This window comes from Pleurodeles waltl, chromosome 11 (genome assembly GCF_031143425.1).
Source record: "Pleurodeles waltl isolate 20211129_DDA chromosome 11, aPleWal1.hap1.20221129, whole genome shotgun sequence".
Taxonomy (NCBI): domain Eukaryota; kingdom Metazoa; phylum Chordata; class Amphibia; order Caudata; family Salamandridae; genus Pleurodeles; species Pleurodeles waltl.
In genome coordinates, this window is record NC_090450.1 from 945,949,723 (window position 1) to 945,963,663 (window position 13,941).

The 13,941-nt window shown below is 46.3% G+C and overlaps 1 protein-coding gene across 2 annotated transcripts in view; it reads left to right on the forward strand.

The window, feature by feature from the left end:
• The window catches only part of SPECC1L (sperm antigen with calponin homology and coiled-coil domains 1 like), a 474,653-nt gene that overhangs the window by 223,890 nt on the left and 236,822 nt on the right, over positions 1-13,941 (forward strand). For both annotated transcript variants that reach the window (XM_069215113.1, XM_069215114.1), the window contains 2 exons: positions 177-340; positions 6,988-7,082. In XM_069215113.1, coding sequence (XP_069071214.1) covers positions 177-340; positions 6,988-7,082 — 259 coding nt within the window. The remainder of the gene's footprint in view (positions 1-176; positions 341-6,987; positions 7,083-13,941) is intronic.

The following is a 13,941-nucleotide window of genomic DNA, read 5'->3' on the forward strand; positions in this document are numbered from 1 at the left end:
AGAAAACAAACAATATTAAGAAAAGTTTAAAGATATCAGAAAAGCCACAGTAGAGGAAAGAAATGCTGCCTTCTGAACCCCATCGCAGCAGCCTTCCATGGTCTTGTTTGCTTGTTAAGGTTGTTTGCTTTCGTGCACCACATTGTTGAGATGTACCCCTTGTCTTCTTTCTGCAGGCAAGAGGAAGAACGTGGTCGAGTCTATAACTACATGAATGCTGTGGAGCGGGACTTGGCCGCACTGCGGCAAGGCATGGGCCTGAGCCGTCGGTCGTCCACATCGACGGAACCCACGCCCACTGTGAAGACCCTCATTAAGTCTTTCGACAGCGCGTCCCAGGGTAAGCATACATGGTATATGGGGCCTTCTGATGTCTCTGTGGGTTAAAGTGTGTCTATTTACCTCCTTGTGCGTTTGTTCCCCTCTCCAAAGTCTTCATGTTCCAGTGGTTCCTCTCCCTGCTCTAATCCCTAATAGACACTGGTTGGTGTACTCACCTTCATGTCCTTTTCATGCATATCTAATGCACATCTAGGGTGCCACTTCAAACCATCAGAAAGTTGAGGTGATATTTCCTGTGCATCCATCACCCTAGTGTATGTGCATCAATAATTCCTTTCTCTGGGTTCCCACCCTGTTGTTATGTGCCTCAGAGAATACGGGTGGATACTGACTGAGGGGACATGCAGGGGAAATGCGGTTTCCACAGTGGAATTGACAAAACCTGAAAAGCTGTAGTAAATACGCTAGCTGGCAATCTTTTAACCAACCTGTCACCACACAGGAATCTTTTTTGTGCCATACCCTGATGGGGTAGAGTCCCAACTTTCAAACACAAGGATGGAGGTCTCCTGCTGGTCAGGGAGTACCTGCTCACCAGAGACCACAGTTGATACCTCTGAGTTTATTTCTACCACCGGTCGATGGGAGGCCCAAGAAAGTTCAGCCCTTTACCCTGCCCAGCAGGCCTATGAATATTGCAAGGCATACATTTTACCTTGAAGACTGCACCTGAAATCTGCCAAAACTTGGTGATACAATTTAGCTCATGTGGACCTTGTGTATTATGCCATGGGACCGTAGCTGTAGCACCTGAGAATGGAGGAGTCTGGGTTATGGTCTCAAAGTGAGTTGGCATTAGATCACTGTGAGGACACCCCTCCGCCCCCTCCCCCAGGATAGCTCCACGCCAGAAAGAAAAACACAGGTTTTAAACGGGTCTGTCAGGTTATAGGCATGTTTGGTACTACTTGTGGACAGGGTATAACAACGTTTACAGCTGTGGACAGGATAAAAGAACTTTTGCAGCCGTGGACAGGGTATAAGAACTGTTTGAGGCATGTGTGGCTGTAGATACACATGGTGTGCATAATCTTGCCATCTAGCGTTTAGCTCAGATGTGTGCAGGTTTTTTTTCTTTGAAAAAAGTATTTTGAATCACGAGGTACTGTAACTCCTCCTTTTGCTGGTAATGCACTTGGTCTTCAGCTCCATATTTAGATTATTTTCTTCTGCTGTCAGGTCCGGACATGTGCCCGCATGCTCCGGTTCGACACCGTCGTGCTGCACTGTTCTTGGTTCATATCTATTTTCCGTCTGTATTGTTATCAATCGCGGTCCTCTGTCTTCCGTTTGGTTCCATGACCCAAAATTAGTCAGGACAACTTTCAGTCGACTGCGGCCCGAGTAAGCCTTGGCCCTTTGGGATCGTACTTTCCTCCTTAGGCATTCTCCCCCCACCATGTCCACTCGGTAATGTAACGGACACCCTTTTGTTACTGTCCTCGGCGTCACGCTAAATACTCTTGCACGGATCTCCACCAGCTCTGCAATCTTCGCCTCTCTCCTGAACACGACGGGGCTAGCTGCGAGTCTTGCCTCTCCTTCAGGTTGAAGAAGACTTTGCACGACCATTGGCTCAGATGTCTTGAAGGGACGCAGAAGACACAGCGGACATATTCGGCCCTGAGGACAGCCAAGAAGAACATCCTGCACAGGCGTGAGCTGTGGACGAAGGGTCCTTCTACCCCAATGACAGCCCCAGCTCCAACCTAGAGATCCAGGATCTGTCTCCAGCTCAACTAGCTGTGAGTACTGTGCCCCCAAGACCTTGCCAGCAACCCCACCAAACCACCACAAAGGGTTCACCACCTATTCTATTCATGATCAGCCAAAGCAGACTGCCTGGCTGCCACTGCCTTAGGGCCATGGCCCACACTGAAAAACAACTTTGGAAATGCCCAGCTCAGCGCTGAAGAAACAGACGAAGCCATTTGCTTCAGAGACAGTCACTCCTGCCATAGATTCGAGCTGATCCCCGGAGCTGAGAATTTCGGCGTTGAAAAACAGACCACCGTCTGCACCAAAACAATCGTCATCTGAGCTGAAACCATTTGCATTCGAGCTGAGAATGTCAGCACCCAGCATGGTTCAGGGTCCATAGAACCCCTGCTGCAAAGACTTCTGAAGGAAATAGATACCTGGCAAAAACATCTAACGATCCACTCCGACATAGGCCAGATAATTATGTGCTCTCCTCAAACTATTCCTCAACCCACCAAAAGGCAACTGTCTTTCAAAGAGGCTTTTGACATACCAACTCCACCCAAACAAAGAAAGAAGACAGATAAGGCCTCAAGCCATGTACACTAGCCCACCACCCCTGCTGCTGCACATCACCAACCCTCACCTCCTGCTTTGCCAGCTGGCCCTACACCATACTCACCTGATGGCCCACTTCATTCCTCTATACGGGGACCAGACAAAGGGGCCACCTTCGATATCCCACCACAACATGACCCCTGGAATACATACAATGCTTACCCACTGTTGTGGTTTAGTTGAAGAGCCAGGGCTTAAATTTCTTCCTGAATTGTGGCAGCAAAGGTGATTGCCTGAGGTGCAGAGGCAGAGAGTTCCAGGTCTTCACAGCCAGGTTGGAGAAGGATCTTCCTCCAGCCATTGTCTTGCGTATCCGTGTGATGGTGACCAGGGCCAGTTGGGCAGAGTGGAGATGTCTGGCGGGAGTGTAGAAGGAGAGACAGTGGTTTGGGTATGCAGGTTTGGCGTTGTGGGGGGCTTTGTAGGCATGCATGAGGAGGTTGAAGGTAATTCTTTTGTTGATAGGTAGCCGTTGAAGGTCTCTCAGGTAGCGGGTGATGTGGCTGCGGGGTCGAATGTTCAGGATGAGTCTGGCGGAGGCGTTCTGGATGTTCTGCAGTTTCTTTAGGAATTTCTGGATGGTGCTGGTGTAGAGTGCGTTGTCGTAGTCGAATCTGCTGCTGAAGAGCGCATGGGTGACTGTTTTCCTGGACTCAGTGGGGAGTCACTCGAAGATCTTCCGTAGCAGGTGGAGCGTGTGGAAGAAGGAGGACGAAACTGCATTGATTTGACAGTTCATTGAGAGCGAGAAGTTCAGGATGATGCTGAGGTTACCTGTGTGATCTGTGGTGTGGGAGGGAGGGGGTTCCAAGCACTCTGGGCCACCAGGGGTCATCCCAGGCAGAGGGGGTGTAGCCCAGGATGAGTGGTGACTGCCTTCATCCTGTTGAGAAAGTTGCTCTTGGTGCCTGTGGGTTCATCTGTCAGGAAGAGACACAATCACCCAATCATTGGTGTATCGCCAATTCTGTTGGACTCCTATCCCAGGTACGATCGGGCCTACTGCGCCGAGATGGTGGAACTACACTAATACCTCCCAGAAGAACACAAAAAGAGAGTCTACCAAAGAGTTTCTGAGGGGAAGCTAATATCCAGGTCAACAGATGACATTCAGGAACAGTTATGCACCTCCTTGGTATGATGGCTTCATGTATCACCATAGTACCTCATGCCAGACTAGACATGCGTCTGTTGCAGGAGTGCTAAGCACATCAATGGGCTCGAGAACATGGTAATTTGAAAGATTTAGTGTTGGTCGTCCATCTGGCTTGCCACGCTTTGCAAGGGTGGAACACCAACAACCTGTTAAAGGGACAAATTTTCTTAGATCCAGTTCCGCAGAGGACCATATCAGCAGACGCCTCCCTTACGGGTTGTGGAGCGCATTAGCAACATCTAACTGTCCAGGGCCACTGGACACTATGGTCCTGATTTAGAACTTGACGGACAGGTTACTCCGTCACGACGATAACTGATATCCCATCTGCTAAAATCTAAATCCCATTGGATGTAATTAGATTGAGATTTCGGCAGATGGGACATCTGTCACCATTGTGACAGAGTAACCTGTCTCCCAAATTCTAAATCCAGGCCCCAAGTTTGCAAGGTCCCCACATAAATCACCTAGAGCTGCTAGCTGTTCACCTAGCGCTGAAAGCCTTCTTTCCTCACCTCATTGGCAAGGTAGTCCACATTGAAACGGACACCATGACAGCCATGGACTACCTCTAGAAACAAGGGGTCCCCAGGTAACCAGGACCATTTGGAGGTAGGCCCTCCGACACAACATTTACCTGTTAGTGGAGTACCTACTGGGAGTGGACAACAACTTTGAACCGCCTCAGCAGTATGTGGCAACAAGTCCATGAGTGGGAACTCCACCCACAAGTCCTCCTGCATTACTTTCAAAGTTGGGGACTGCCACAAAAAGACCTATTCAACATAGCAGAAAATGCCAATTGCCCAAACATCGCCTCGAGGTTCCCACACCTACAGTCCAAGGGCAATGCACTATAAATGAGTTGGTCAGGGATATTTGCTTGCGCTCTTCCACCTCTCCCACTACTTCCGTTTGTGGTTTGCAAACTTCGGCAGACATTTCTCACCCTCATCCTGGTTGCTGCCACGTGGCCACGAGACACTTCCCATCAGGCAAGACCTTCTCATGCAGAACCATGGAGAAAATCAGGCACCTGGACCCCAGATCTCTCAAACTTGCAATCTGGCTCCTGAAGTCCTAGAGTTTGGTTATCTCAATCTCCCACAAGAATCTATGGATCTTCTCAAAGAAGCGCGCAGGCCTGTTACTCGGGCCTGTTAAACTGCAAACACATTGATCTTTTAGCAGCCAAGGTACAAGACAGTCTGCTATCTACTTCACTAGCAAACCTCTGGCTTGGCCTTTACATCCATAAAGCACCTTGCACTGGCAGTGACATACCTAGAAGATAGGTAACACACTTCCCTATTCAGGATCCCAGTCATTAAAGCAATTATGGAAGGTCTTAAGTGTCATTCTGCCTCGGGTGCCACTAGTTCTGACATGGAATCTCAATATTATATTAACAAGGTTAATGACCCCCTCTGTTTCAGCCCCTGCGCTCCTGCTCCTTTCTATTCTGGAAGGTAGTGTTCTCGGTCGCTTTCACTTTGCTTTGACGTATCGGTGTGCTTCAGGCACTAACCTTAGAAGCACCTTTTTTCCAAATACACAGGTACATGGTTGTACTCTGCACCAACCCTAAATTTCTCCTAAAGTTGGTCTCACAGTTTCACCTAAATCAATCCATTGAACTTCCTGTTTTTTGTTGTTGTTTTTTTTACTCAACCTCACTCAGTTGCAGAATGGGCTCTACACACATCAGACTTAAATCAAGCTCTCATGTATTATATTGACAGGACTAAATAATCAGGAGAACACAACAACTTTTTGTTGCTTTCTCCAAACCCCACAAAGGGAGGGCCATTTCTAAATCAGGCATTGCAAGATGGATTGTTAAATGCATCCAAACATGCTATGCTAAAGCTAAAATAACATGACTCATTCCTCCTGGATCCCACTCCACTAATGAAAAATGGGCTTCAGTGACCTTCCTGGGAAACACCCCTATTGCCAAACGTTGTAAAGCTGCTATGCGTTCTACACCACATCCCTTTACAAAACATTCCTGTGTAGATGTGCTGGCCTGTCAAGAAGCCAATGTGGGAAAGGCAGTTCTGCGTACACCGTTTCAAACAACTGTGACTCCCACAGGCTAGCCACCTGTTATAAAGGAGGACAACTTTACAGTCTGTGCACAGCATCTGTATCTACAGCCACACAAGCCTCAAACAGAAAATGTTACTTATCCAGTAAGCATCTGTTTGTGGCATGTAGGGCTGTAGATTCACATGCTCCCACTCTCCTCCCTGGATGCCTGTGCTAGTTACAGTTACTTTTATTCACTTTACACAAACTCCTTGGGCATGAACATCTCTTTATAGAATGCTTTGCTTCACATTTCATCCTACCACAATGCGGGAAAACAATCTAACCATGGAGTTGATGACATTGCACATTACCAATGAAAGGAGGTTACACAGTTCCTCCTGACTAGAAAGACTTTCTTCTGACATGCACATATCCGAGCCCAACACAAGATGGCAGGATTGTTCACTTCATGTGAATCTGCAGTTGTTAAAAGTAAGTAACGTTTTCCATTACAGCTGTGAAAAGCAACCTTTAAAACCTAGTTCTTGCGATGGCCCAGTTTCCATTATGCCACCTTAGAGCGCTGAAAGCTTCGCCTCTGTGCCCTATTGAGCACCATCCACTTCCCTGAGCTCTAGTCTGCCTTAGGGTGATTATGATTATCCCTCATTTCATCAGCTCACCCTATGCCCTCAACCATATCTGAAGGTTTCCCCATCACACCTCTTTGTACGATAATTTGCTCCCGCCTTTGTATTTTGATTAATTGTCATTCCTCTTTCAGTACTGGTTACCAGCCGTTCCACAGCCCCTCTGCTTGAATGATCTTTCCCCTGTATGACATGTGACCCAGTGTTGTCCTCAATTTATTTTTTATTCATGACCGCACCCCCTCAGTTGGCTTCATTGTGACCCCACCTTCCCCGTTCTTTCCATTTGACTCCTGCCCACCCCCCCATGTTGGCAAAATGATGGACCCACCCTCTTCTGTACCTGATTTCTATTTCTGATCCACACTGCCTCTTGCACAGTGGTTCTTTCGTTGGCATTATCATGACCACATGTTCAGCTGATGTTCCTCGTGTACTGTTAGTTTTCTTTTCATTGAAATGGCTTCTCATTACTCTTTTTCTCAGTGGGACCCGCTCCTCCTGCAGCTGCTATCCCTCGCACCCCGCTGAGTCCAAGCCCTCTGAAGACGCCCCCTGCGGCCGCTGTGTCCCCAATGCAGGTAGGACCGGGTCTATTCAATGTGTGTAAAGAGTGACAAGCCTCCATTTTTTTATATGTGTTTTATTGGTTTAATGCTCAACATAATGTGGGCTAATCTGTACAGGATTCGGGTGTGGGCAAAAGTGTGCGGTCTACAATCCTGGCGGTGACACCCCCCCCCCCCCCCCCCCGCCCCCCCGTAGTACCGTGCACTTCCAGCACATATAATGAAAACAGGCGTCGTGTGTTCTGCACCTGGGACACTCGAGACACCTCAGGGAACGTGTTTATTGCGGTGTTGCATGAGATGGCTTGATGTATGCAAGTAAACTGCGTAATTTGCAAGCATGGATTATGGCACCCCTTTGGCATGCTGGGGCGCAGGGACCTTTGCTTGTCCATTAATGGTTGTGGGAGGACTGCAGTCCATCTGGCCCTGTCCCCCCCCCCCCCCCCACTCGCCTCCTGCGCGGTTGAATTTAGTGCAATATAAATTACAGTAATAGTGCCCCCCATGAGAGTAATGTACTCAGTGTCGGTGGTTGGTGTAAGCATTAGAGGAGGAGACATTCACCGGCGTTCCAAGTGGCACGTGCCACACGTTGTATTGCATGGTACACTAGAAATTGCCCTGCCGTCTCCGCATACGTGTCCATAAGGTCCTGAAAGAATACAAGACTCCCATCATGATAGAAGTCCCCTGAGAGGTCAGCCTCCACTGCCTTACAGTGCGTTAAGTCAAATCATTGTGCCATCTCTTGGAGCTCCGGTAGTTGTGTGATCAGCCTACATAGGGTTAATAAGAGTGTGCCAGTCATACCAATGTAGTCTGCATATAGCTGCCAAAAAGTTTAACTTTGGAGAACACCGTTCTGTAATGCCGACCGTATCCACTAGATGGCGAGATACACACAGCATACAAGCCCGTCATAGCGGTATAAGCTACACAACTTCAGATGGTAACTCCCTTCCCATCCTTAACAGTATTCCTCCTCTGGCAGCAGCGAGTCCATGCTAAACCCCGAACCACAAGACACTGTACACTTTTGGATCCTACCCAAAGCCCCACTGGATGTGGGGGGCGGGGAGAGGTGTACTGGAGGAGCGCACAGTTGACTTCTCTCTGTGACTTCTAAGGGTCGCCGTGTATTCCTTTAACAAGTAAGCTGCACTCCCTCCAAGCGCTCATGAAGATGAAGGCGCTACCTTTCACCAACTATAAAAGTTGCCGGTGCGTGCCTACACACAGACAGGCTCCTTTCTTTTCTGTGTGCTTCATCCAGGTTTGGGGGAAGAAAGTATTGTTGCACGTAGTTGAAACCTGTCCTACGCATGTCTTACTCTTGTGCAGCAGTGTTCTGCGAGAGGCCTCTTTTCACACCCCTTTCTTTGCTCCACGAATTGCATCCTGCTGTATTTGGGTTAGGGAGAATGGTTTGATAATGTTGATTATGGAATATTAGTCATTAGTTCAATTGAAGTTGCATAATAACACAAATACATCGCGTATAAGAACTGCTGAACAGTTGCCTTCTGCATTGGAAATGCCTATAGATTAACAGATCTGCCACATCTTGGGTTGCTTTGAGTGAACCAAAACCTGGAACACAATTCCAAATCTGCAATGGAGCCTCCCCGGCCACCCTGCTCTAGTCCTTATCCCCACTTGAGATCCCTTAACTGCCACCAGCAATGCCAGAAATATTTTATTTCCTTACTGTAAATTACCTTGTATGCGTTTCACCTTTATTTTCTTGGCCCCACGTCCTAGTTCACTGCCAGAGATCTTCTGTTGGTTCATGGTAAGACTGTATCCCTCTTCCGTGGTTGTCACAGGGATCCCTTCCATGATTGAGTTAGCTGGGAACCACATGTTGCCTTGAAAAACAATTCTGGTTCCTCTTTTTTTCTAAGTGTTTCCTAATTCCATACTTTTTTCTGCTCTATAGACACTCTCACCATGTAAGCTGTGTGAACATAGTTTTTATCTGTATCTTTAAAGAGAGCAGGTGTTATCTGTAACTGCAGTGGTTTTAGCTTTGTGTTCTCAGGACATTCTTTTGTTGAATCCATAGGATAGCATAATCATGCCCTATCCATTCCTCTCCGATGAAATGTTGAGGGATTGTGACCCTTGCTCCCCATTCTCCGCAGTCCGCCTGTAAGCCATTTGCTACTTTCACAAGGGATGGAATGAACTAACAGCAATCGCTGAGACAGAGATGAACAGCAATCACAGGGACAAGCAGGAAGGCTATGCTTTAAGATTAGGGAATTGACAGTTGACAAAGCAGATACATGCCACACACTGAAGCATGATATTAAATAGTAACAGTGGACACGGCTACTATATAATATTTAATTTAATACTGGATAACCTGAAACTACCAGGAAACGTGATTACTAGGATGTGTCTGTGGCTCAAATGGGGGTATTCTCAAGGAAATTATAGTGGTTCAAAGAGTCATGGAATTGTTGAGAACAGTATTGAAAGCATCAAGACTTTAAAGCTTGCATCCATCTTGTCCAATGAGAAAAAAGAAGATGCTGTCTGCTGTTAAGTTTTGCAGCGTGAATCTTTTCTAGATTCACATGCTGTACATTATTCTGTCATCTAGTGGTTGGGTACAGAATTGTCTCCAAAATGTTTTGTCCTTGCTCTATTTTGTGTTTTGTTGTTGGGCATTGACGTACCTCCATTTGGTGTCCTTTGTGACTTTGTCACGCTTCCTCCGGAAGCTCCTACCTTTGGTCTCCATCTTCAGATTCCTTTTTCCTGCCGTTTGGGTCTGGATGCTTGCCAAAGGGTCACCAGCACTTGGAAGGAAAAGTTCACGAAAGTCTGGGAGAAATTCGACGAAATTCTAAGGAAGGTACAGTAAAACACCAAGGTATCCGTACGGGAGATTGAGGGAGAAGAAGAGGAAGTTTCTTTGACTTTATCCGGACAATTCCCGTGCAAGAGGCTCCCTGGGCGGCCTAATGGAGAACATGCTTTTCCAGTTCTGCAAACAGTGACACCACAAGTTCTCACAGAAGGACAGACATCCGGTCTGCAACCTCTGTTTGCCATTAGACCATTGAAGCGAGGACTGCAACGTCTGTGCCTCATTCTCACCAAAGACGTTGGCGGTAAGAGAGAGGCAGAGGATAGCCCATCATACCATGCAGGGACGACATACCCCCTTCTCTTTGAGATTTGGGTCTGGAGAACGAGGAGGAGGAGGAGGAGGAGGAGAACATTGCCGAAGAGGGGGAAGCAGCGGATGTCGTTGACATAGAAGCCCAGGGGGGCAGTGATTCCCGCATGTACAAGGTAAGAGAACCACCCACCTCGAAGAATATGCCAGTCGCGTAAAACAGACTCAAGAGCATCGAAGAGACCCTCAGTGTTGAACCAAACAGCAACCTGAGACAAGGAATCCCTCAGAACCTGTAATCCGGAGGAAAAAAACCAGAAGTATCAAAGTTTTCAAAAGACGTACAGTGGAAATAGGTTTCGACGCCCTGACATGAAAGGTTGTGTTCAGACATTGAAGCTCGATGAGTGATCCATTGAAACAAAAGACTCTGACGTCAAAGAGTATGACTTTCCAGAATCTCAACGCGGAACCTGGGTGGTTGAGAAGACAAGGTTCAAGGCTGAAATGGCAGTTCTTCTACAGAAACGCAAAGACTTGGATGAAAGTCTAAAGGAATTTAGAATTCCGAAAATATCCTGGCTGCAGAAAAAGCAGGGAGAGTTAAGCGTCAGACATCGAGCCTCCCTTAACTTCAGAGCCACATCAAGAAGAAGAACCCTTTCATGAAGAGGAACAACTAACTGGGTTGTATCGGGGCTCAGAGGATTCTGATTACTCAGACAGCAGAACTTAGAAGCTGATTCACATGAAGAGGGGATAGACTGCTACCCTTCCAAGCCAGCACCACCAGATGACATAGGCAGCTACAGTCAGGTGATAAATAAGGCAGCAGATACATATAGAGTACAGTTAGAGGAGGAGAAGCCACATTCATGTTTCTTATTAGAGGCTCTTTTACCCACACAATCCAGGAGTCAATATTTGCCCATGCTCCTAAGTGCTCTAGAACAGAGAAGGGAGGCCTTCAAGAAACCGGCCACATGCACAGCGGTCCAGAGGCAGAAAATAAATATAAGTTCTCCTTAAAGACTCCAGCATACATATAGGGTTTTGTGCCAGTTGATTCTATTATTACAGCTACAGCCAGGAAAAGTGCCAAAATCCTGTTAACTTCTGCTCTACTTCCAGACAAGGAGAGGCAACAAATGGATCTCATGGGCCGAAAATTTGAGAGAAGGACAGCAAATCAGTGGTGCATTTCAAATTCTGACGCTCTTCCAAACTTACATGCCTACCAAAACTGGGACGAGATGGCGGAGTTACTGAAACATATACTGGAACAAGTCTGTGGAAAGAGCATCACACTTAGTGGAAGAGGGCAAACACATTGCCAACACTTGCCTAAATTCTGCTTAGATGCGGCTGACACATCCAGCAGACAGATGATGACAGATATCGCAGTACACTGCCACTTGTGGCTTAGAATTTCAGGTTTCAAGCCAGAAGTACAAGCAAACATTCTGTTTGGAAGTGCAATTGATGAAATCCTAAACGAGCTAAAAAAAAAAAAGGATAATAAAACTGCTAAGTCCATGGGAGCTCTCTAGTTCAGAGTGTGCATGTGAAGGGAGGGCATTATCTTCATGAAGACCAGCATGAAGGGGTAAGTTCTAATCGAGCACATCCCATCAATCATACCAGGGAAGTAGTCAGACTACCCAACCTCAGCAAAGTTGGCAGGTCAATCAGGGTAGGCAGCCCTTTCAGGGCCAGACACGAGGAAGAGGACTACCACAAAGAGGAAGTGCCACACCCTCAGATAAGTGACTCTCCATGCCCACAAACAACAACAGAGGGGAAATAAAAGACATTGTATTCTACACATAACACCAGTAGGAGGAAGAATAAATAACTTTCTTCAGGAGTGGAGAAATATCACGTCAGACAAATGGATTCCAAACAATACAATTTGAATACTGCATTCAGCTTATAAGAACACTTCCATCCAAAAGACCCAGGAAAAGGGCTTCACCAAAGGAAGAAACATTCAGACTACTCAAGGAGTTAGAAGAGCTACTGGAAAAAGATGGTATAGAACTTGTTCCAAAGGTGGCAACCAACAAGGAAACTATTCAACTTATTTCCTAATCCCAAAGTTAGATGGATCTCTACGGCCTATTCTAGACCTGAGATTTATAAACAGATTTATCAGAACACAAAAATTAAAAATCACAATTCCAGAAGTCGTGCCACATCAGCAAATGGGAGATTACATGGCAGCAGTAGACTTAAGACTTCTACTTGCACACCCTAGTGAATGCAAAACACAAAAAGTATCTCAGTTTGGTAGTAGAGAAGAAGCTTTACCAGTTCAAAGTTCTAGCCTTTGGAATCAAATCGGCACCAAGGGTATTCACAAAGTGCCCACAAGAGGTGACGGCACATCTACAAAGACTGGGCATTCACTTCTCTCTTTATCTAGACAACTGGCTGATAAGAGCAAACTCCAATGGAAAGTGCAAGGAACACATACAACAAGTAATAAAAACACGTTTCACTTTGGGATTCTCAATAAATGGTGAGAAATCATCCACAGAACTAGAGGAAGAAAAATTGTTTCTAGGAGCAAGAAAAGCCAATGCCCTATTGAAGGAATCTCAGCTCTAGCACTAAGGGCAAACCCTGACAGCGAGGACAGTGGGCACATTACTAGGAATGATGGCTTCCTGCATACCATTGATCCCATATGCAAGACTACACCTGAGACTATTACAAGAATGACTGCAAAATCAATAGTCACTCAACAGGGAGTTGGGAAGATCTAGTGGTTGTCACACAGAAGATAGAGGACGAGATAGCGTGATGGAATAGAGCATATATGGGATGGTGTGCACACATGAACAGTCTCAGGGTACGAGGAGTATGGAAGGATCAGAAGGTGGTCCAACATATCAACTTTTGGGACTAAAACAGTGTTCCTATCGCTAAAAGCATTTGAGGAAGAGCTTTGAGAAAAATTAATATTGATCCAAACGGACAATGTGACCGCTATGTTTTATATCATTAAATGGGGGAACACAATCCCTGCCCCTATCCAAATTAGCACACAAAATTTGAAAATGGACAATCCAAAGGGAAAATGGGTATATTAGCAGTACATCTTCCAGGTAAGAACAATCTTGAGGCGGGCAGATTGAGCAGACAAGCTTCATGCTCCCATGAATGGGAACTCAACCAAACAGTACTTCAAAGGATATCTTTCAGGATTAGATGACTCCAGAGATAAGGTCTATTTGTAACACATTTGAACACAAAATGCCAAAGCTTCACCTCCAGGCAACCATACCATCCATCCATGGGGAATGCAGTGCAAATAAACTGGTTAGGGATATTTGTGTACATTTCACCCCCCAACCCCACCTCCCCCCAATACATCTGAAGCACAGTGTGATCAGAAAATGTAAAATCAGCATGATGATATTAATCCTAATTACCCCACAATGGGCAAGACAGACATGGTTCTCAGAGCTGACTGAATTGGCACAAGGAAGAATTCTCAAACTACCAAAGAGACAAGATCTATTGTCAATGGAAAAAGGAAGGGTTCTACATCCAGAACCAGATTTTTTTAACTTGCCAGCATGGCTCCTGAGGACATAGAATTCAGAAATCTAAAGCTTCCCAAAAAATACTATGGCTATCCTTAAAGAAACAAGGAAACCAGCTACTAGAAAGTGCTATGCAGCTAAATGGAAGAGATACTCTGTGGTGTTCTAAACAAGGAATACTCAGGAA